Source organism: Myotis myotis, unplaced genomic scaffold (assembly GCF_014108235.1).
Source record: "Myotis myotis isolate mMyoMyo1 unplaced genomic scaffold, mMyoMyo1.p scaffold_m19_p_4, whole genome shotgun sequence".
Taxonomy (NCBI): domain Eukaryota; kingdom Metazoa; phylum Chordata; class Mammalia; order Chiroptera; family Vespertilionidae; genus Myotis; species Myotis myotis.
In genome coordinates, this window is record NW_023416346.1 from 124,094,761 (window position 1) to 124,118,429 (window position 23,669).

At 40.9% G+C, this 23,669-nt stretch overlaps 1 protein-coding gene across 6 annotated transcripts in view; it reads right to left on the reverse strand.

Moving 5' to 3' along the window:
• Positions 1-23,669, reverse strand: part of REPS2 (RALBP1 associated Eps domain containing 2) — a 193,506-nt gene that overhangs the window by 38,831 nt on the left and 131,006 nt on the right. For all 6 annotated transcript variants that reach the window (XM_036305527.1, XM_036305531.1, XM_036305528.1 and 3 more), the window contains one exon: positions 12,311-12,372. In XM_036305527.1, coding sequence (XP_036161420.1) covers positions 12,311-12,372 — 62 coding nt within the window. The remainder of the gene's footprint in view (positions 1-12,310; positions 12,373-23,669) is intronic.

Here is a 23,669-nt window from a genome sequence, read left to right on the forward strand (position 1 = left end):
CAGAAGGGAGTGGCAAGAAATATTCAAAGTGATGAATACCAAGAACCTACAACCAAGATTACTTTATCCAGCAAAGCTATCATTCAGAATTGAAGGTCAGATAAAGAGCTTCACAGATAAGGAAAAGCTAAAGGAGTTCATCACCACCAAACCAGGATTATATGAAATGCTGAAAGGTATCCTTTAAGAAGAGGAAGAGGAAGAAAAAGGTAAAGATACAAATTATGAACAACAAATATGCATCTATCAACAAGTGAATCTAAGAATCAAGTGAATAAATAATCTGATGAACAGAATGAACTGTTGATTATAATAGAATCAGGGACATAGAAAGGGAATGGACTGACTATTCCTGGGGGGGAAAGGGGTGTGGGAGATGCGGGAAGAGACTGGACAAAAATCGTGCACCTATGGATGAGGACAGTGGGTGGGGAGTGAGGGTGGAGGGTGGGGCGGGAACTGGGAGGAGGGGAGTTATGGGGGGGAAAAAAAGAGGAACAAATGTAATAATCTGAACAATAAAGATTTAATTAAAAAAAATAAAAAATAAAATAAAATAAAATAACCTTTACAAAATTATGTTTAGAGTCCTTCCAAAATTAAAATTAGAAAACACATTTTAAAAAAGAGATATGTAACAGAAATTAGGAAAAGTGAAAGAATAGGTTGATATTTTTAAATAGATTATAAAACCTAGAATTATACACAGTTATATAAAAAGAGTTATTAATTTAGGAGACAGAAATTTCATCCAGAGCCAGCCTAGAGCAATCACAACATACTAGTAGAAAGATTTTTTTAAAAGTCATTACTGGAAATAAAAGATGTATTAACAGGCATAGAAACATAGCTAATTGGAGTTTGAGAAGAAAATAGAAGAAATAAATAGAGAATCAAAACCTGCAGAAATACAATTAAGTGTGTTCTAAAATTAAAGACGTGCTTTTCCAGATGGAAAAATGCACATCAAGTGTCATCTTAGAATAAATAAGTTCAAATCTATGCCTTAGACATATCACAGTGAAATTGAAACAGAACATCGAAAATAATGATAACGTTTTAAAAGCCACCCTAGAGAAAAGAAACTCTATAGAAACCAAAAATAGATTGACAGTAAAATTCTTAATGGCAGCAACAATAAATGCCGGAAGAGAAGGAGGTTAATACATTCAAACGGCTGAGGGAAAATAACCTCCAAACTATAATTCTATCACAGCAAAATTACCATTTAAGAGAAAAGGCAGTAAGATTTTACTATCCAGAGAACACGAATAAAAAACTACTAGTTGATATATTTCAGTAAGCTGTTTATTTGAACCTCACAATTGCTGGAACTATCCCAACTATATGATTATGCATCATTTCCCCATCTATTTAAACATCTACCAATTACTCAGTAGTATACCTCCAAATTCTTAAGAGTAGACATTGACATTTAGGACTAAAACAGCTTGAGACCTTCAAGGATACCTCAATTCACAAATATACTACTCCTATAGAATCTTCTGAAAATAGCGAATGTACTTTATATATAAAGATAGGTAAATTGTAAATGAATTACTTAAGTAACCCCTTTAAACTGCTAGATAAGAGTTAGTGGAGCCCTGGTTGGTGGCTCAGTTGTTTGGATTGTTATCCCATATACAGAAAGATTGTGGATTTGATTCCCAGTCAGGGCATATACCTAGGTTGCAGGTTTGATCCCCAGTCAGGTTACGTACAGAAGGCAATCGACAGATGTTCCTTTCTCTGTGTGTTTGTCTCTCTCTCTCTCTCTCTTTCTCTCTTCCCTTTTCTCTAAAATCAATAAGCGTGTCCTCGGGTGAGGATTAAAAAAAAAGAGTTAATGGAAATTCACTGAGGAGTCAAGAACCTCAAAGACCCACTGGGAAGGGAACACTGGCCAATATCACTAAAAAAGTGAGTAAAAATCTGACCACAGAAAAGGGGTCAACCACTATGTTCCATGGACCTTCAAGATCATCCTCAGAGAGCAGAAAACCTTAGTGTCAAGGTTTACTATGCACTTTTATGCAGTGCAATCAAGAAACATTTCTGTAGGTGGTTGTTACCCCTCTTTTCTAATACCTTCCATGTAATCATTTTAATGGATGTCTAATATTCTATTAGGTGGGTATAGAGCCTTAACCAGAGCCTCCTTCTTAGACATTTATGTTGTAGTGTTTTTTATTTTTATCAATAATACTAAAATAAATGTCATCATAGAATTCATTTCTTTTGAACTAGTTCTTGGGATAAATTCTAACGGCATTTGTTGATAGTTGGCAAACTTTAAGTGCTCCTTTAAAAAAGAGAGGTTTATACTTAATCTTTTCTCCTCTATTCCAATGCCAGTATTTCATCACTATTTCTCACTCTCGCTTCTCCTTGAACTTATCCTTACAGCCAATTTCCTTTGCCTTTTGAATTTCTCATTCAGTGCCAACTGTTTGAGAATAGTAGTTTTCAAATTCCTTTAATAAATCCTTGTAAGAGGACTTGCAGAACTCTGGAGATTCAATCAACAGATGTTGGTCTAAACCACAACTGTTTCTTCATGCTACACCAACCTGAAGCTATGATTAGCTCTTCGAGTAATCTATGAACCAATTCTACAACTAGGGAACATAGTACAGCAAAATGTACCGTCAAAGTCAGTACAGGAAAAAATAACTTAAAACGGAATCACTTTACTGAAGTATTCAACTTTGATAAATTCAAAACAATGTTATCCACAGTGGGAGATAAATTTATCAAAACCTGATTTTAATTTAAAATATAACCTTGTATTTTGACCAGAGGACAATACACACTTAAATTCATTCTTGATCAGTCTAACAAAAGGTTTGTCAATTTTATTGATCTTAAAAAAAAACTTTTGGTTTCAATGATTTATTTCCCCATTGTTTTTCTATTCTCTATTTCATTCATCTCTACTCTACTCTTTATTTCCTTCTTTCGCCTAGCTTTGGATTTAGCAGGCTCTTCTTTTGCTAGTTCTTACCATGTAAAGTTAGCTTACTGGCTTTGGTTCCCTTCTTTTTTTCCAGTTTTATTAAGATACTAGAGGCCTGGTGCATGAAAATCGGCCTGCACTCTCTCACAGTCTGGGACCGCTCGGGGGATGTCCACCTGACAGCGTAGGCCCGATACCCCCTACAGTCAGACATCCCTCTCACAGTCTGGGGTTCTCAAAGTCCGGGACCCCTTACTTCTTACCTCGCTGCGCTCACCAGCCATGAGCCCAGCTTCTGGCTAAGTGGTGCTCCCCTTTTGGGAGCGCACTGACCAGCAGGATGCAGCTCCTGCGTGGGGCCAGGGTGGGATGCAGGAAGTTGGCCAGCCTGGGAGGGACCATGGGAGGACTCCAGGGTGTATCGAGCCCATCTTACTCAGTCCCGATTGGCCGAACCCCAGCAGCAGGCTAACCTACTGGTTGGAGCGTCTGCCCCCTAGTGGTCAGTGCATGTCATAGCGACTGGTCGACTGTTTGACTGTCTGCCCCCTGGTGGTCAGTGCACGTCATAGCAAGTGGTTGAGCAGCCTTAACATATCATTAGCATATTATGCTTTGATTGGTTGAATGGCCAACCGGACACGTAGCATATTAGGTTTTTATTATATAGGATAACTGACATATAGCTTTGTGTAAGCATAAGGTGTACTGCATAATGACTTGACATACATATATTGCAAATGATCATCACAATGTTTAGTTAATATCCAATCTACTAATATAGTTACAATAAAATATTTTTCCTTTTGATGAGAATTTTAGGAAGGATCTTTCAAATATACCATATAGCAGTGTTACCTACAGTCATCAAGCTGTACATTACATACTGAGTACTTATTGCTAGGAGTTTATACATTTTGATCATCTTCATCCAATTCCTCTACTCTCTGCCCCCTGCCTCTGGTAACAACAATGTGATTTTTTCATGAGTTTGATTTTTTGTTTTTTTGTTTTTTAGAGTCCACATATAAAAGAAATTATACAAAGAGAACAAAAATTTTAAAATAAAATAATTCATACAGTATATGTCTCTCTGACTGGCTTTTTTAACTTAGCATAATGCCATCAAGGTACTAGATAGATCTGTTCTTTCTTTTTTTAAAAAAAATATATTTTATTGATTTTTTTACAGAGGGGAAGGGAGAGGGATAGAGAGTTAGAAACATCGATGAGAGAGAAACATGGATCAGCTGCCTCCTGCACACCCCCTACTGGGGATGTGCCCACAACCAAGGTACATGCCCTTGACCGGAATCAAACCTGGGGCCCTTGCGTCCACAGGCCGACGCTCTATCCACTGAGCCAAACCAGTCAGGCTGTTCTTTCTTAATATAAGTGTTTACAGCTATAAATTTACTGCTATCACCGCATTCCGTAGGTTTTCTTATGCTTTGTTTTCATTCTTCCCAAGGTATTTTGTATTTCACTTATAATTGTTTTCTTTGACCCCTTGCTTTTTAATATGTTGTCTAATTTCCACATATCAGTGAATCTTCTGATTTTACTTCTGCCATTGATTTCTGATTTTATTTCATTGTGGTCAGACTAGATAATTTGCATGATTTCAAACTTTTTGAATTTATTGAAACTTGTTTTATGGCCTAACATATGGACTATCCTCAAGAATATTCCATGTGCACTTGAGAAAAATGTATATTCTGCTGTTCTTGGGTGGAGTGTTCTGTAGATACCTATTAGGTCTAGTTGACTTATAGTTTTGTTCAAGTCCTCTATTTCTGTATTGATCTTCTGTCTAGTTCAATGGTTCTCAACCTTCCTAACGCCGCGACCCTTTAATACAGTTCCTCATGTTGTGGTGACCCCCAACCATAAAATTATTTTCATTGCTACTTCATAACTGTAATTTTGCTACTGTTATGAATCATAATGTAAATATCTGATATGCTATATGTGTTTTCTGATGGTCTCAACCCACAGGTTGAGACCGCTGGTTTTGTTGTTCTAACCATTATTGAAAATGAGCTATTGAAGTCTCTATTACTGTAGAGCTGTCTATTACTCTCTTCAATTCCATTAGGAATTGCTTTATATATTTTCAGACTCTGTTGTTAGGTGTGTATAAGTTTGTGTTTATCTTCTTAATGGATTGACCATTTTATCAATACATAATGTCCTGTGTCTTTTATAACAATTTTTGTCATATAGTCTATTTTGTCTGATATTAGTATAAACCCCCAGCTCTCTTCTGGTTACTATGTGTATAGAATATCTCTTTACATCCCTTTACTTTTAACCTACTTGTATCATTGGATCTAAAGTGAGCAGACAGCATATAGTTGGATATTTTTTAATCTATTCCATTTTTGCCTTTTAACTGGAGATTTTAATAAAATAATTACTATGAAAGATTTACTTTTGTCATTTTGCTATTTATTTTCTATATCTTATAGCTGTTTTGTTTCTCAATTCCATCATCACTGTCTTCTTTTGTGATTAATTTTTTTCTAGTGTACCATTTTTCTTACCTTCTCATTTTTTCTGTATATTTTTTTAGTTTTTTTTTCCTTAGTGGTTACCCAGGGATTACAGTTAACATCATAACTTTTTAACAATCAAATTTGAATTAATACCAATTTAGTTTCAATAATATACAAAAACTCTGCTCCTTTACAGCCCCACTGCCCCTTATATATTGTCACAAATTGTATATTTATATATGTGCCCATTAACAGATACATAATTATTGTTTTAAGTATTTCCCTTTTAAATCATATATAAATATAAAAGAGGCGTTACAAACCCATGCTGCAACACTACTGGCTTTTATTTTTACCAATGTAGCTACCTTTACCATCCTTCATTTCTTTATATGGCTTCAAGGTAAGGTCTAGTATCCTTTCATTTCAGCGAAGAAGACTCACTCCCTTTAGCATTTCCTATAGGGAAGGTCTACTAGTGACAACTTCCTTGAGTTTTTGCTTATCTGGAGAGGTTTCGGTCTCTAGTGACACTGTCTGTGGGGGTGTAAAGTGCCTCCCAGGCCACCTGCTGCCATAAGGCTGGGGTTAGGAGACTAGATTCCCTCTTTGGTCTCTGTTGAAGCCATCTCCGCCAGGTAGGAAAGCACCACCCCGGGCTGGTTGCCACCAGGTAAGGGGCAAGATACCATACTCCTCAGTTAGTCTTTGCTGATGTCAGAGGAAAGGGTATCCATGGTGATTGGCTGGAGTAGGGCAGGTATTGCCAAAGATTTATATCCAGCTTGGTTATCCATTTTCCAGTCCTTTGGCTAGACAGTAGACTTGGGGGGGGGGGGGTGGCCTGTGTCTGTTTATGGTTCCAGGTTGTAGGCTTCTATAGTGCCCAGTCCAGAATACATGGGAGACTTTAAAATTTTTTCAGGGAACACACTGCCATGCCATTCCTCAGGTCCTAAGACCATAGCTAGTTACTTTCCTCTTTATATCTTTTAAAGTCCTCCTTCTGTTATATTATGTCCAGGGTTTTTAGTTGTAAAAACTAAAAAAAAAAATTTAGCAGGGTAGAGCAGGGAGAAATTAGACTAAGCCATCTTGTCCCCCAATTGTGTAGGATGATGTTTCATCTATATTTGCAACAAAATTTTTCTTGGACAGAAGAACAAGATACAGAATCAGAGATCATAAGCATTAGAAGGAGCCATCTAGTCTAATTTTCTCATTTCCATTAACTTATGGAAAGAACACTTGAAGTGATAGGATATTAATTTACAAGGACAGGGTATTTTTTAAAACACAGACTGTCAAATATTTCAGAAGTCAGGGCCTCCAAGTGGCCATTTGAGTTTATGTGAGCCTCAATCTTTCCTTTTAAATGAAACATAGGCAGTACTTTATAAAAAGCTGTATCTAAGCAACTTGGCTTTGAAACAGAGCAGCATGCCCAGCATATTCCTATTGGGTGTAGTATTGCCTTAGGAACCTGATTCTAGGCACATGACAAAGTTACAAGAGAGGTTAGCCATCTGTGTTCTTGGCTAGTCCTTCACAACAGTACACACAGGACCTGCAGCACACAGTGACTAGTCCTTCCAGAAAAACCTCCTCATAGTGTTCTCTGATCCTGTGGGCATCATTCATCACAAGAAGCACAAGGCCCAGGCCACTGTCGTGATCTGGGTTTTTGTCGCCATGGGATCTGAGTGCAGTCGTAATTTGACCTCCCACCTCCCACCCTCCCCAACTCAAGAAAGCCTTCCACTGTGCCCTTGAAGAACTCATGGCACATCATCAACAAATCTCCTATATTTTCAACATCTCCACTGAACAATCCTTCCTCTTGCCTTAAATCACTGCTTCTCAGTCTTCGCTGCATTTCAGAATCACCTGGGAAGCTTCTTAAAACTCCCAGTTCCCCAGCCTCACCCCACACCAAAATTTCTGGGTGTGAGACCCAGACCTCAGTAGGTTTAGTTCCCCCAGATGATTCCAGGGCGCACAGAAATGAGCACTGCTAAGCTAAGTAACACCCTGCGCTCTGTCTTAAGGGGCTGCTCTCAGACGGAGCTCTCTTGTCAGGAGGCCCTTCCTCTCCCACAGCTCTGGCAGCAATGGGACTGGAGTGAGTGGGCTACTTGCTTTTTTCACTGCCGCCTCCAAACACTAGATCTCTCTCCCCCAACATCTCATGCTTTTCCAAACTTCAGGCAGTTCCTGGAACACATGGGGACCTCTTTGCATGCCTGTTCCTTTGCATTTTCTTTTTCTCTACAGTAAATCTCTGAATGCCTCAATCATCTAAAAAGAAGTTATCTTGTTTCTGTAAAGCTCATTTTAGCCCTGACCAGTGTGCTCGCTGGTTAGAGCATCGGCCCCCGCACCAAAGGGTTTCAGGTTTGATCCCCAGTCAACAGCATGTACCTGGGTTGCAGGTTCGATCCCCGGCCCCACTTGGGGTGCATTCGGGAAGCAACTAATCGATGTATCTCTCACATCAATGTTTTTCTCTTCTCTTCCTCTTCTTCTCAATCTCTCTATCATCTATCTATCTATCTATCTATCTATCTATCTATCTATCTATCTATCTCTTCCTTCCTCCCTCCCTTCAACTCTCTCTAAAAATAAATGGGAAAAATATCCCTGGGTGAGGATTAACAAAAAAAAAAAACTTTTAAAAATAAAACTCATTTCATTGGTCACCTCAGCCCTTCCATGAAACCCTCCTCTGTCTCTCAAAGCTTCAAAGTATTGATAAAGTGCTTCCTTCATAATGCTTTCTTCTTATAATGCTACTTTAGTACTCATCAGACTGCTGGTGAGGAGCACCTGCCATTATAAGGTGAGCCATCAGTGATATAAATAGGAAAATTCTGAGCACATTAGTCTACAGAGAGCCCAGATTCATCAAATGTGGTGCTAATATAAAATTGAACAGATTATGCTTGGTATCAAAAAAAATCTTTTCTTTAGTAAAGATAATTACATTGAAGCTGCAGCTCTATTACAATTGCCATAAGAAATTTGGCATGAGATCAACACTATTAAAGGGATTTAGCTCCTGAAGTACTAACTGGCCCTTAGCAGAGAACTGACCTCTACCTATAGGACAAGCACCAGTTCTGTAGATGGCATTTCATTTAGTTTATATGCACACAGTGAGCTAATAAGCTTAACTAACTCTCATTTTAAAACTGCTCCCTATGAAACAGTTAACTTTAATCACCTTTTAGTCATTTATGCTATGAATCAGTCTCTTAAAAAAAAAAAAAAAAAGTGTGTCACCTCTTCTGAGCTGAGCCAAAATAACATGCCCTGTCTCTAGCCTGTCCACAGGAAAATGGGGACACCAACCATTTGATTCTTCACACAGTCACTGGGTCCTTCTTGATCTTACCTACAGTATGAAAAATAAAAGGATCTGTTTCTCTGAATTTATTCCTTTTCCTAACTCCAGGGCCCCATTTGTATAACTCAATCCAGATGTTCATATCACAGTGGTGCTTAGTGTAAGTAGAGGCCAGCTAAACTGTGTTCTTTGCTGAAAACCTATACTCATCTCTCTCAGTTAATAACAGTGGAGATATACTTTTGGTATATGTACAAATGATCTAAATATACCTTTGTGCACACAGCTGCAAACATATAAACTCTTTTTTTTAATCCTCACCTGAGGATATTTTTCCATTGATTTTAGAGAGTGGAAGAGAGAGGGAAAGACAGAAAGAAATATTGATGTGAGAGAAACACATACATTGGTTGCCTCCTGCATGCACCCCAACTAAGGCCCAGGGCCACAGAGGAGCCTGCAACTGAGGTACGTGCACTTGACCAGAACTGAACCTGGACCCTTAGGTCCGAAGGCCAAGGCTCTATGCACGAGCCAAACCAGCGAGGGCCAAACTCTTTCTCTTATATACTTAAAACCTGGAAGTACATCACTGATGGGCCACATAGTTTGTAAAAGTGTTTCTTTCTAGGAAATAAAACATTATCTTATTTATACAACCTAGTTTTGCCCATTTAGCAATAACATGAAAATTTTAAATCCAAAAATAATTTGAAAATATTTCTCTTAATCTCTTCTCAGAACTACAATAAACATAATGATTTTAATTATACCAGGCTTCCTGGTTTCTCCCCTAGTTTAAGCCCCATAAAAGAAATATCTGTAGTTAAGTACAAGATGGGGCAAAAGTAGGTTTACAGTTGTGAGTATGCAAAATGCAGTTTATTAACGTATTATTATTCATTAATTATTGTATTTTTTCCATATGAACAACTGCAAACCTACTTTTCCTCCACTCTGTATATATATCTTTTTCCCAAAGTCAGGAAGACTGTCCAAGGAACATTCAAAATTATTTTTAACAGCAAAGAAGAATTTAGAGTATTTAGTGGGAAAAAAAAACTCATAGGAGAGTAAGCAAGAAGGAATAGGAAAGGGAGGAAGGAAACACAACAAACTGAAAACATAACTTGAAATCCCAAGCTAATGTGCAGTAAACTTTCTTTTTCATTTTCTAGAAAAATACTATTGGCAGAAGATATAAAAATTTAGCTTTAATCACATATAGAGATGAGGTGACAGATGAAAGGGGTTTGAAGATGTTCTTACCAATACCTTAAGGCTGGTGTATAATAATGTTTCCTAACCACTAAGCCCTCCGGATATGAATAGGTATTTTAAAAATAAAGAGATGAATGGTCACACAAGCTAGGAAATTGCCAGCTTTAACAAAATTGACCAGGTTTCTTTATTGTATGACTTCAAAGCCTTTCACGGGCTCATATGCACTGGGAATCTCCCAGAGCCACACAGAGGCAGCAGCCTGCAAATGTGTCTTACCACAGGGCCCTAGTAATGTCTCCCAGAGACCTTTTTATCACAAGTAGTTTGGGGAACACAAGGTGGAGAGTGGGGTGGGGGCTTCCTGCCTGAATTCTCACACACCTGTTTCTGTAGTCTAAACTCTCCATAGTTAGGCAGCTGAGTTGAAGGCTTGGGCTGAGTGCTGGGCTCACTGTTTGCATTGTGATGGGAAATGGAGCAGACAAGGCAGCAGTCTCATACATTAACAGTGACTTGAGAATTCCCAGTTCCTGTCAGATCCTGGGTCACTAAGCCCCAAAGCAAGCAGGAAGCCCACCTCCAGCAGCTCAGATGAGGACTGCTGATAGCAGAAGCACAAGGAGAAGTAACTATTGGCTCTTGCACAGCAGGAGAAAGATAAGGAGGTTGGTCACAAAAGCCCTTTCAGACAGGCCTTCCATTCATTCATCCAGGTGACTCCCAAGCCCATTTGAAGGCAGCAGCTGGCAGAATGCCCACTAATTTTGCTGTGACAAAGTCCAGGTTTGCTGTTGGTGCAAATCCAGAGCCTCATCTCATCTAGGTCCTCCTTAGGGGGACGTGGTGAAAGCCTCAATTGCCAGTGTTATGGATCACTGTCTTCCTGTATACAGAGACATTCTGACTCCAATGATGGGGAGGGGAGGGATCTGCAGGAGATGGGCCTCAGTTTGGGAGCTGGCTCTACTATTTACTAGCTATGTCACCTTGGGTGACTTGCTTAACCCCTGTATGCTTCAATTTCCTCATCTGTAAAAACAAAAAGGATAATATTAGTACCGATGCCATAGAATTTTTGTGAAGATGAAAGAATGCATTGAAAGCACTTTGCTTAATGCCTGGTCTATTGTAGATGCTCAATATTGTAGATGCTCAATAATTAAACAAGCAGAAATTATAACCAGAAAAATGCTTAGGGTGGAACTAAAACTGGGCATTAGATATATAGCAGAGACTCGATAAATACTTATTGACAGATTACCCAACAACATCTCTTAAACCCATTGCTGGAGTATTGGAAAAGAGGTTCTCACTTGTTTATATGTGGTAAGGAAGAACAGGGCTTTTATTCCACTTCAAACTGAAGCAGGAAATCAATACCTCACAGTATTTACATCTCAAGTTTGAGTGAATGCCAAAAACCATCTAATTCTCTAAAAGGACAAACAAGTGTTAAGTGGTTTTAGTGACTCAGCAAGTCCTGAGATGCTGATATGGAAAGGTATGCTCTGAACTACCCAGAGCAATATGGTAGAAACTGAGAGTACTTACTGAGAAATTGCCCAACATTGTCTGCCAAAAGTCAGAGAAGGTCTTTAAAGATAGAAAGTCTCTTAAGCAGAAATGAATAAAAAGGATCTGTTGCACCCTTTACCACACTCCACAGATTGTTGCTTGCTTCTCATTTTCAACTCTACAAAGAATGGTGATGAATGAGGCCAGAGTAGCACATGTAAATAAGGCAGAATAAATTCACAGGTGAACGAGCTTTTGGTGACATGCTTTCCCAATTCCCGCTGTTTCAGCTTATTTTTCCAAGGAAAAATACTATCCTAAAGAAAGTGCTGTGGGCCCAAACCACAGCACTGACCCCAGGTTAATAAGCATTTCTTTTTAGTTTATTCAGAATTAACACAGCTCCTAAAATACATATGAAACTATACTGTAGGCACCAAGAGTGCACATGCTACACAGAAAAACCATGTCCCCCACCTTAATTAGAGAGATTCCCCATTTACTACTCCCTGTCTGTATGAAAACCACATGCAACCTTCTACAGCCAAGAGTGAACTAGTACACATTTTCTTGGTTGCTTATTGAGGAAATTTTCCCTTTTCCACAAGAGGTTAGGGGACTAGCTAGATAAGAAAAAGTTCAACCATTCTCGGCTCTTGGAAACCTGACCGGCCAGTTGTGCGGCGATCCACCCTCACAAAGGAAACACAGTGGTAGGACAACTGTTCTCTACCACCCAACAGTTTATAGAAATCAACATCTGTCTCCTACCTGTGATGGACAAGGTCTCGGAGGGAGCGCAGGTGGTGGAGGTAACAATCCTGACTTAGTAGCTGAAAAGAAAAACATACTGTTAAAGACCACCAAAAACAAAACACAACTTCCACTTGTTAACTAGGAATAGCATATTGTTACTTTTTGTTGTTGTTGTTAATCTTCACCCGATATTTTTTTCCACTAATATTTTTTAGAGGGAGTGTAAGGGAGGGGGAGAGACAGAGAGAGAAACATCAACTTTGATGTGAGAGATACATATCGATTGGCTGCCTCCCACATATACCCCGACTGGGGCTAGGAGATTAAGCCTGCAACTAAGGTATGTGCCCTTGACCAAAATCAAACCCAAAACCCTTCAATCTGTGAGCCAACGCTCTAACCACTGAGCAAGACAGGCTAAGGCAGGAATAGCATTTAATATATTTAAGTTGTTAAAGTCCATCTAAAGGCTTAATTTTTAAAAAAGAGTACATGCTTTTTCTAATCCCTTTTTTCATTTTTATCCCACCCAATAGTCAAGTATTTATATAGGCTGTTGTGATTAAGAAAGTGTAAAATGGTAAGAAAAAACACTCTGATAAAAAAAATTGGAACCCAGCAAGGAAAGGCAGTCGATCGCTCATTATTCTGCTGTTAATTTTTTAGTTTTAAATGATCTAGGTCCTTTGTTCTCCCTAGCTTTGGGCTATTACACTGTTCATTGGCTCAGTGAGTAGGCTGCAGAAACTAAGAGAGCCAGGATCGATCCCAAGACAACAATAGTGCCCTGTGAGTGAGTGGGTCTGGTAGCAGTAGGGAAAGCTGAAGTGATGGACTAAAATGATATTTAGGGGTTCTTCAAAGATCACAATTTCCTTTTCGCTCCCTACTCCTTATTATCATGGATAATTAAATCTGTTTCTAAAATAACCTGGTCCCATCTGAAGGATCTTTCGAAAGAAACTTTCAGTCTAATTTTTTTTATTTTGTGAGATATAAAGGAAATTTTAGTTAAGCCAAAAACATTAGAATTGTAACTTAATGAAAATAAACATCTGCTATTGAATTATAAATAAAGCTCATAATCACACAAAAAATAAGTTTATTATTACACACTGGCAAGTTAAACCACATTCTTTACAGACTCCTTAGAAATCACAGCATGCTCTATATAACTATATATAGTTTATTTGCAAATCTGTAATATGTGTGCTAATATTTAGACAATTTTCTGTGCCTTAAAAATAAATCATAGCAATGTGCCAAGAACATAGACGTTTCTGCAAATCACTCTTGATTTGTCCTAGCTAGATCAGACAAGCTAGAAGATGGAGTTTGGGGCTTTCCACAAAGGTAACTCAGTAATTTCATAGAGATTTTCATTCTGAGCCAGTGCATAAATATGGTACAACCATGTGGCCCCATCAATGATTTCTCTCAATCTGTATTTCATTAAAATTTATGAAATAATCAGTGGGTCAAAACTCCAAAGTTGATGAGACCTTGAACAGCCTTCAATAACAAAGCACGCAGCAACAGAGAATGACAAAAGCCTCAGGAATTATCCATCTCAGGGCCCCTACTCTACAGGTCCTCATGGACTGGTCCTTTAAATTACCAGTTACTTTAAAAACAAAATGAAAACACAAACAAAAAAATCTCTATGTGCTTTTAAGGGAAAAGCCTTGCACCAGCATTAATATGTTTGTTAAAACAACCCTTTATTAAAAGAAGACTGAGAAATATGCCATTTAATTAAACTGACTTCTGCTTCCAGCCAAGATGGCCAGATGAAGGCATTAGGGCCATACTGAAAACAGGGAGATTAGTAACATATGTACTCTGGATGCTGAGTCTCTTCCAGCCCTCTTCCTCTCTGCTCCCAGACTATTATATCCAAAGAGTGGAAGAATGTGCTCCAGGTAATTGAACCAGTCAACAAGGAAGATCTAGACACAACATAAGGAGATATCCAACAAGATGGCCAAACAAGATCATTCTACCATGAAGCCCACAGATAGCAAGTCCCATCTATTTATTCTTTTACTCCAGTCAGCTTTTAACCCCCATTCTTAAATATAAACAGATGATGAAGTGTCACCAGATAGCTGCAGAAAATTTTCTAATCTAAGAGCAATCCTATCTAATAAAAGAGAAACATGGTAATTGGTGTACGACCGCTACCCTTCCCATTGGCTAATCAGGGCGATACGCAAATTAACTGCCAGCCAAGATGGCGGCCGGCAGCCAGGCAGCTTAAACTGAACATGAGACTTCTTTGCTTCAGTGATGGAGGACTGCAATGTTCCCTGCCTGCCTTGCCAGCCTCTGAGCCTGCAGTTTGAAACATAGTTACAAATATAGAAGCTAAACAAAACCCCAGAAATCAGCTTTCAGCGAGCTGGGATCTCAGAGCTGGAGTTGATACAGAGTTTCGATTATAGAACCTAAACAAACCAGATACCTGCTTTCAGCAGCAGAAGCCTCAGAGCTGGAGCCAGGCTAAAGCTGGCCCAGAATAAAAAAAAAAATAAAGAAAAAAAGGAGCAGTTGGGAGCTTCAGTCCCAGCCTGAAAACAGCCCTCAGCCCCTCACCCAGACTGGCCAGGCACCCCAGTGGGGACCCCCACCCTGAAGGGTGTGTGACCAGCTGCAAACAGCCATCATCCCCTCACCCAGGCTGGCCAGGCACCCCAGTGGGGACCCCCACCCTGAAGGGTGTGTGACTAGCTGCAAACAGCCATCATCCCCTCACCCAGGCTGGCCAGGCACCCCAGTGGGGACCCCCACCCTGAAGGGTGTGTGACCAGCTGCAAACAGCCCTCATCCCCTCATCCAGGCTGGCCAGGCACCCGAGTGGGGACCCCCACCCTGATCCAGGACACCCTTCAGGGCAAACCAGCCAGCCCCACCCATGCACCAGGCCTCTACCCTATATAGTAAAAGGGTAATATGCCTCCCAGCACCAGGATCAGAGGAGCCGAGAGGCCTCCTGGCACCGGGATCAGCATGACAGGGGGCAGCGCCGAAACCCCCTGATCGCCCTGCGGCTCTGTGTGTGACAGGGTGCGGCGCCCCAACGCCCCCACCCCATGGGCCCTGCTCTGTGTGTGACGGGGTAGAGCCATAACCTCCCCATCGGCCCTGCCCTGAGTGTGAGAGTGGCGGCGCCCCAACCCCCTGATCGGCCCTGCTCTGTGGGTGATAGAGGGCAGCGCCCCAACCCTCCCCCCATGGGCCCTGCTCTGTGTGTGATGGGGTAGAGCCATAACCTCCCCATCGGCCCTGCCCTGAGTGTGACAGTGGCGGTGCCCCAACCCCCTGATCGGCCCTGCTCTGTGTGTGACAGGGGGCGGTGCCCCAACTCCCCTATCAGCCCTACTCTGTGAGTGACAGGGGGGAGCTCCCCAACCCCCTGATCAGGCCTGCTCTGTGCGTGACAGGGGGCAGCGTCCCAACCCCCTGATTGGCTCTGCTCTGTGCGTGACAGGGGGCGGTGCCCCAACCCCCCAATCGGCCCTACCCTGAGCGTGACTGAGGGTGGTATGGCAACCTCCCAATCCACGGGCCCTGCTGTGTGTGTGACGGGGTAGAGCCATAACCTCCCCATCGGCCCTGCCCTGAGTGTGAGAGTGGCGGCGCCCCAACCCCCTGATCGGCCCTGCTCTGTGGGTGATAGAGGGCGGCGCCCCAACCCGCCCCCCATGGGCCCTGCTCTGTGTGTGATGGGGTAGAGCCATAACCTCCCCATCGGCCCTGCCCTGAGTGTGACAGTGGCGGCCCTGCTCTGTGCATGACAGGGGGCAGCGCCCCAACTCCCCAATCGGCCCTGCTCTGAGCCTGACCAGGGGCTGCACCTAGGGATTAGGCCTGCCCTCTGCCACCCGGGAGCAGGCCTAAGCCAGCAGGTCGTTATCTCCCGAGGGGTCCCAGACTGCGAGAGGGCACAGGCCGGGCTGAGGGACCCCCCCCCCCCGAGTGCACAAATTTTTGTGCACCGGGCCTCTAGTCTATAATAATAAAAGCATAATATGCTAATTAGACCGGACAGCCAAACAACCTTCCGGATGTCATTCTGGACGTCCTTCTGGACGAAGCCGCAGTGGCAAAGGCCAAGGCAGTTAGGGGTGATCAGACAGGCAGGTGAGTGGTTAGGGGCTATGAGGCAGGCAGAGCAGTTAGGAGCAATCAGGCAGGCATGTGAGTGGTTAAGGGTGATCAGACAGGCAGGCAAGCGGTTAGGGGTGATCAGGCAGGCTAGTGGTTAGGGGTGATCAGGCAAGCAAAGGTGGTTAGAGGCAATCAGGTAGGCAGGCAACTGGTTTGGGGCGATCAAGCAGGCAGAGGCAGTTAGGGGTGATCAGGCAGGCAGGTGAGTGGTTAGGGGTGATCAGACAGGCAGGCAGAGGTGGTTAGGGGTGATCAGGCAGGCAGGCAAGTGGTTAGGGGTGATCAGGAAGGCAGGCAGGCAGAAGGGTTAGGGTGATCAGGCAGTCATGCAGAGTGGTTAGGGGCAATCAGGCAAGCAGGCAGGCCAGTGGTTAGGAGCCAGTGGTCCTGGATTGCGAGAGGAATGTCCAACGTCCACTGGGTGGTCCTGGATTGTGAGAGATTGCAGGCCAGGATGAGCGACTTACTCCCCTAACCCGTGCATGACTTTTGTGCACTAGGCCTCTAGTAAAAATATAAAAAGGTAACACCAAAAAAAAAGATTAGATCTATACTAGGAGAAATAATTAAATGTATATTATTAATACCATCAGAAAGATAATCCAGCTTATTCCAGAAATATTTAAACATTTACTATGTGCTAGACACTGAGATTCTGGTAAAATACTAGTGGGGAAAAAATATCTCTACCCTCATGAAACATATTCTACAGATAACGGGGTCAGAATTGGGAATGCAATTTTAAATAGAGTCATCAGGGAAAGTCTCAATGAGAGATAAATGTTATTTATGAAGATGAAATAATGGGATGCTATTGGAAAACAAACATTCAAAAAATTAAAAAGAGCACTTGGAAATTAAAAACATAATAGCAGAAAGAGAAAGCTTAATAGAAAGGTTCTTTATATGTCTAAATGAAACTTATTTGATCCTTGATGCAAAGAAGATTTCTGAGTTGTCTTTGTATCTTTTTTTCCTATCATCTTGCCCATGGTAGGTGTAATCAATCGTAAAACAATGTGTGACTGGTATGTGTGAGGCACTGTGCTAGGCATTGGGATACACAAAATGAATAGATGTGATCACTTCTGAGGCAGTACAACAAGTGGAGTCCACACATTTTCTTTAGGAGATGATAGGTATAAAGAGAGCTGAAGGTTTATGGGACAAGTTAAACCTCATTCTAAGTGTAGGCACAGTTATAAAATATCAAGATTGTAGGGATCTTTTTTAAAAGTATTTTTTTTATTGATTTCAGAGAGGAAGGGAGAGCGATATAGAAACATCAATGATGAGAGAGATTCATTGATTAACTGCCTCCTGCACGCCCCCTACTGGGGATCGAGCCTGCAACCCAGGCAGTGCCCTTGACTGGAATCTAACCCGGGATCCTTGAGTTCATAGGCAGACGCTCTGTTCACTGAGCCAAAATGGCTAGGGCAAGATGTTAGGGATCTTGAAAGCCAGCCTAACTACAGACTTAATCCTGTGGCCAAAAATACTTAATTTCTTCATTATATATCTTTTAAAATTCAAAAATAAAAGCTTAGTAGAAAGTTTCAAAGATAATCTGAGGAAATCTTACAGAAAGTATAGTAATATCAAAATAAAAGTTACACAAAGAGAAATAGAGCAAATAGCAGGAAAAAATCAATTAAATAGTTCAAGAAAATGTCCCAAAAATGAAGAATATGAGTTTCTAAATTAAAAGGGCCCACTGAGTACCCAAGACAATGGGGAAAAACAAACAAAACAAAACAAAACAAAAACAGATCCCTGGCAGGGCACATCAACATGAAATTTTAAAACACTGGAGTTAGAAGATTCCACAAGTTTCCAGCAGAGGGTGGTAGAGGAGGGCAAGCCTCATATAAATGATCAGGAGTCCATATGGTTTTAGACTTCTTAATATACTACTGGAAGCTAGAATTCATTGGAACAATGCCATTAAAATTCTGAAGAAAACTTATTTCCACAATAATTGTATGCCCAAACTAGCAGTCTTCATGATGGTTCAATTAAATATATTTTTAGACATTCAAGGTCTCAAATTGAGTTCCATGCACCCTTTCCAAGAAAGCTACTCAAGGATATTCTCTACCAAAACAAGAGAATAAACCAAGAAAGAGCATGACATAGATACAGGATAAAGTAGATTCAACAAAGGAGAAAGAAGAAGGGAATCCTTGAATGACAGTGTAGGGAGATACCATGATAAAAACTATATAACATGCATAGAAGACAATTGCTTTAAATTTCCTCAGAAAGATGAAACTAATACTTGATGTGTCAGAATTTCATAAGAAGAACTTTGGAACACTGAGTCTACAGTTGATTTAGGGGCAAGTACATTGAAAAGAAAACAAGCTGATTATTCACTCCAAGGCATACAAAAATCTGTGCAAGGAAGAAAAGTAAATAATGTAGCAAATGGCTTACATAGCCATAATAAGATAAACACTAAATACTAATCTAACTAAAATTATAATATAACTATATTGGGAGAGAGGAAGAAGGGAAAGGTGCTGGGGAGGGGAAGACAAATGATGATGACTAACACTGAAATATCAACAAGAGGTTATACAAATATGTTATTTTGAAATATGAAGGAAATACCAGAACAATCAACATAAAAGATCCTGTAGCAGAGTGTATTCTCCCAAGTCCTGAGGTAAACCAATGGCCTTGGAGTACTTCTCAGACTTTAGTTTGTCTCCGCAGTTCAGCATGGAGCTCTGGGCCTTCCCTTCCAGCATATCACTTTTCCAGCTTTTTCCCTCTCTTTCCGGAAGTCTTGTCCACTGACTCTCAGTCAAGAGAAGGGAAAACTGAGATTACCTACTCACTCCACTTCACTCCCAATTTGGAGTATCAGTAAGATATCTTAAGTTTCACCTACTCACATATATGGCTTCTGGAGGGAGACAGGCAGTCGAGAGCATGCCCCAAATCTTAGGTTTTCCCTTGGTTGCCACTGTTCCCAAAGTAAAAATGCCATTAGCTCAGGCATCTTTCCTTGTTTGGATGCTGCTGAAGAATCTCATCCTTGTGTTTGTATTCTGTGTTCATTTCCTTTAATGGTAGGAGATATTAATCTAGCTTTATTCTACCAATTTTTTATCTACTTCATCTTTTTGTTTCCCATAGCACGAAAACACACTGACACTGCCTTGTGTTTAGTAAGTACTCACACAGTGAGTGAATAATGAGTTGAATTCAGTAAAAAATCTCCTCTTATAATATTTTTAGTTAATTCATGACATTAAATTAGATTCAAAAAATTGTTTTAATCCTCACTGGAGACTATGTTTTATTGATTTTTTAGAGGTAGAGGAAGGGGGAAGAAGAGAGAGGGGGAGAGAAAGAGAGAAAGAGAAAGAGAAACATCTATGTGAGTGAGAAACATCAATCAATTGCCCACTGTACATGCCCCAACTGGGAATTGAACCCACAACCCAGGTATGTGCCCTGACTGGGGATGGAATCTGCCACCTTTTGGTGTATGGGACAACATTCCAACAACTAAGTCACCTGGCTAGGGATATATTCAAAATTTTTATCCAGAATGCTCTAATCAATGTTTTTTAAAAAAGAACGAGCCGAAACTGGTTTGGCTCAGTGGATAGAGCGTCGGCCTGCGGACTGAGGGGTCCCGGGTTCGATTCCGGTCAAGGGCATGTGCCTGGGTTGCGGGCACATCCCCAGTGGGGAGTGTGCGGGAGGCGGCTGGTCGATGTTTCTCTCTCATCGATGTTTCTGGCTCTCTGTCTCTCTCCTTTCCTCTCTGTGAAAACTCAATAAAATATATTTAAAAAAAAAAAAAGAACGAAAGAAAAAGCATAACTTCATGAAAAATGAAATTGAAAAAATACTTTGGCTGAATAATCTAGGATATGCATGCAAAAGATGACAATGTAAGTGCTTTTCCAGAAGGTAACAGAATGAAAGAAGAGAGGGGAGGACAACGTTTTTCTGCAGACATTAAAGCCACCATACTCATGAAGCAATTGCAGGTTTATTCATGATGTCTTATAGTTAATAAGGTGGGACACCAGATACCAGCAAGGCTTTGTCAAATCCACAATTTTATAAGTGCAACCATGGAAAAAATAAAACATAACCAAATCCTGAAAAAAAAAAACAGATTAAAAAGTTCATGAAAGAAATTGCCATTTAATCCTAAATGTAGAAAACACATTAATGATTTCCAGTGTTTATTAAAACACCATTAGAAGATGTATATTTTCTGAAACTGATCTGCTAAATCTGTTTCTCGGTATCTTCATTCAAAACTCTAACTTCTAAAAATTTTTATCCTCTTCATTATACTTAGAAATTTCCAGGCAAAATATTATTCATAGATATTACTGTCTATTTACTAATTTCCTTCAGATTTTTACAAAGCCCCAAATCAATGACTAAATGAAAACATGTTCTAACTTACTGAGTGGAAATAAAGCAGCAGATGTGGTGATTGAAAGCTTCAAGGAAAGAAAGCCGATTCTTCAGGGGAATGAAACTTGGAATAACTTCAGCTGTGGAAAAGGGCCCCTATCCTCCCAAACTCGGAATATTTTATGAAGAAAATAAAAGCATTCTAATGCCAAAGGAAAATAAAAAAAAAACACTTACAGGATGGAAAATGTTGAAAGGAGCTTGCCAGTGGGAACTACACTTTTAAGTATCAATCAAGTAGAGAGTTAGCCATATGCAAAGCTTCAAGGATTTCATCAGTAAGGACCATTCCTCTTCTTGGCAAGTTCATAAAAATGGCTATTTCTTTGTAACAGAAATCATTCTCTCTCCTTTCTAATCACAAAAGCATGTGCAAGCCTATGCCTACCTAGCCCCTGATCACCCAGTTACACAGTGATGGATTCATCTGTCATACACACCTATGTACACAATAAAATGTTTGCCAGGACTACCTTTCCAATGATACCTGCCCCGATCCTCTGGTGATGCCCCGCCTACCCTCAAAATACAAGCTCATTCAATTCTCTGTTAAAAGAACAATTTTTCACCAGTAGAAAGAGATAAACTTACACATACCTTGGAAATGTTCAACAGGGAAAATATCAATGACTGAGACTGGAAAACTAATAATATCAAATTCAATTCTTTCACTTTGCAAATGAGAAAATTAAGGCCTGGGGAAGTAAAATGACATCATCAATGTCACAAGGCTACTATGATCAGGCAGCAATCAATATAACATTTTGGGAGAACCAAGATGGCGGCATAGGTTAACGCCGGAGTTTGCTGCTTTGAACAACTACTTCAAAAGTGAAACCAAAAAACAGAAGGGACATCACCCAGAACCACAGGAACGCTGGCTGAGTGGAAGTCCTACAACTAGGAGGAAAGAGAAACGCATACAGACACTCAGAGGAGGCGCAGTGCTGAAGTCAAATTCTGAGGTGCGGAGTGCGCGGAGCGGGCTGGCGGCGGAGGGCGCGGTTGGCGTTTTCAATCGGGAGGGAGTCGCAGACTCTGAGCTCCAGATCCGGGCGAGTCTTTAGGAACCCAGACTCAAACGGGAGAAGCGGGACTGTCTGGCTTTGGTCAGAGCGAGTGCAGCTTTCTCTCCGAGCTTTGCAGCGGGTGCTGGGACTCAGAGAGGCAGAGCCCCTGGGGACAGGACTGAGAGCCGCCATAACTGCTCTCTCCGGCCCACCCTGTTGATCCTGTGCGACCCGCCCCGCCCAAGCCCTGCACAGAGGCTTTTACCGGATAGCCTCAGGCAAAGGCTAGATTAGCACCTCCCTAGAGGACAGAAGTTCTCTCACTGCTGACACAGCTGATTCTCATAGCCACTTGGCCTGGAGGTCAAACCCTCCCTGGAATTAGCTACAACAATCAAGATTTAACTATAAGACTGCGAACAAAGACCACTAGGGGGTGCACCAAGGAAGCATAACAAAATGCGGAGACAAAGAAACAGGACAAAATTGTCAATGGAAGATATAGAGTTCAGAACCACACTTTTAAGGTCTCTCAAGAACTGTTTAGAAGCCGCCGATAAACTTAATGAGATCTACAAGAAAACTAATAAGACCCTCGATCTTATATTGGGGAACCAACTAGAAATTAAGCATACACGGACTGAAATAACGAATATTATACAGACTCCCGACAGCAGACCAGAGGAGCGCAAGAATCAAGTCAATGATTTGAAATGCGAGGAAGCAAAAAACACCCAACCGGAAAAGCAAAATGAAAAAAGAATCCAAAAATGCGAGCATAGTGTAAGGAGCCTCTGGGACAGCTTCAAGCGTACCAACATCAGAATTATAGGGGTGCCAGAAGATGAGAGAGAGCAAGATATTGAAAACCTATTTGAAGAAATAATGACAGAAAACTTCCCCCACCTGGTGAAAGAAATGGACTTACAGGTCCAAGAAGCGCGGAGAACCCCAAACAAAAGGAATCCAAAGAGGACCACACCAAGACACATCATAATTAAAATGCCAAGAGCAAAAGATAAAGAGAGAATCTTAAAAACAGCAAGAGAAAGAAACTCAGTTACCTACAAGGGAATACCCATACGACTGTCAGCTGATTTCTCAACAGAAACTTTGCAGGCCAGAAGGGAGTGGCAAGAAATATTCAAAGTGATGAATACCAAGAACCTACAACCAAGATTACTTTATCCAGCAAAGCTATCATTCAGAACTGAAGGTCAGATAAAGAGCTTCACAGATAAGGAAAAGCTAAAGGAGTTCATCACCACCAAACCAGGATTATATGAAATGCTGAAAGGTATCCTTTAAGAAGAGGAAGAGGAAGAAAAAGGTAAAGATACAAATTATGAACAACAAATATGCATCTATCAACAAGTGAATCTAAGAATCAAGTGAATAAATAATCTGATGAAGAGAATGAACTGTTGATTATAATAGAATCAGGGACATAGAAAGGGAATGGACTGACTATTCCTGGGGGGGAAAGGGGTGTGGGAGATTCGGGAAGAGACTGGACAAAAATCGTGCACCTATGGATGAGGACAGTGGGTGGGGAGTGAGGGCGGAGGGTGGGGCGGGAACTGGGAGGAGGGGAGTTATGGGGGGGAAAAAAAGAGGAACAAATGTAATCTGAACAATAAAGATTTAATTAAAAAAATATATATAACATTTTGAACCTATGAGACAGGTAGTAGTAAAAAGCAAAAAAGGGAACTGAGATGGGGGATAAGCAGGTAGAC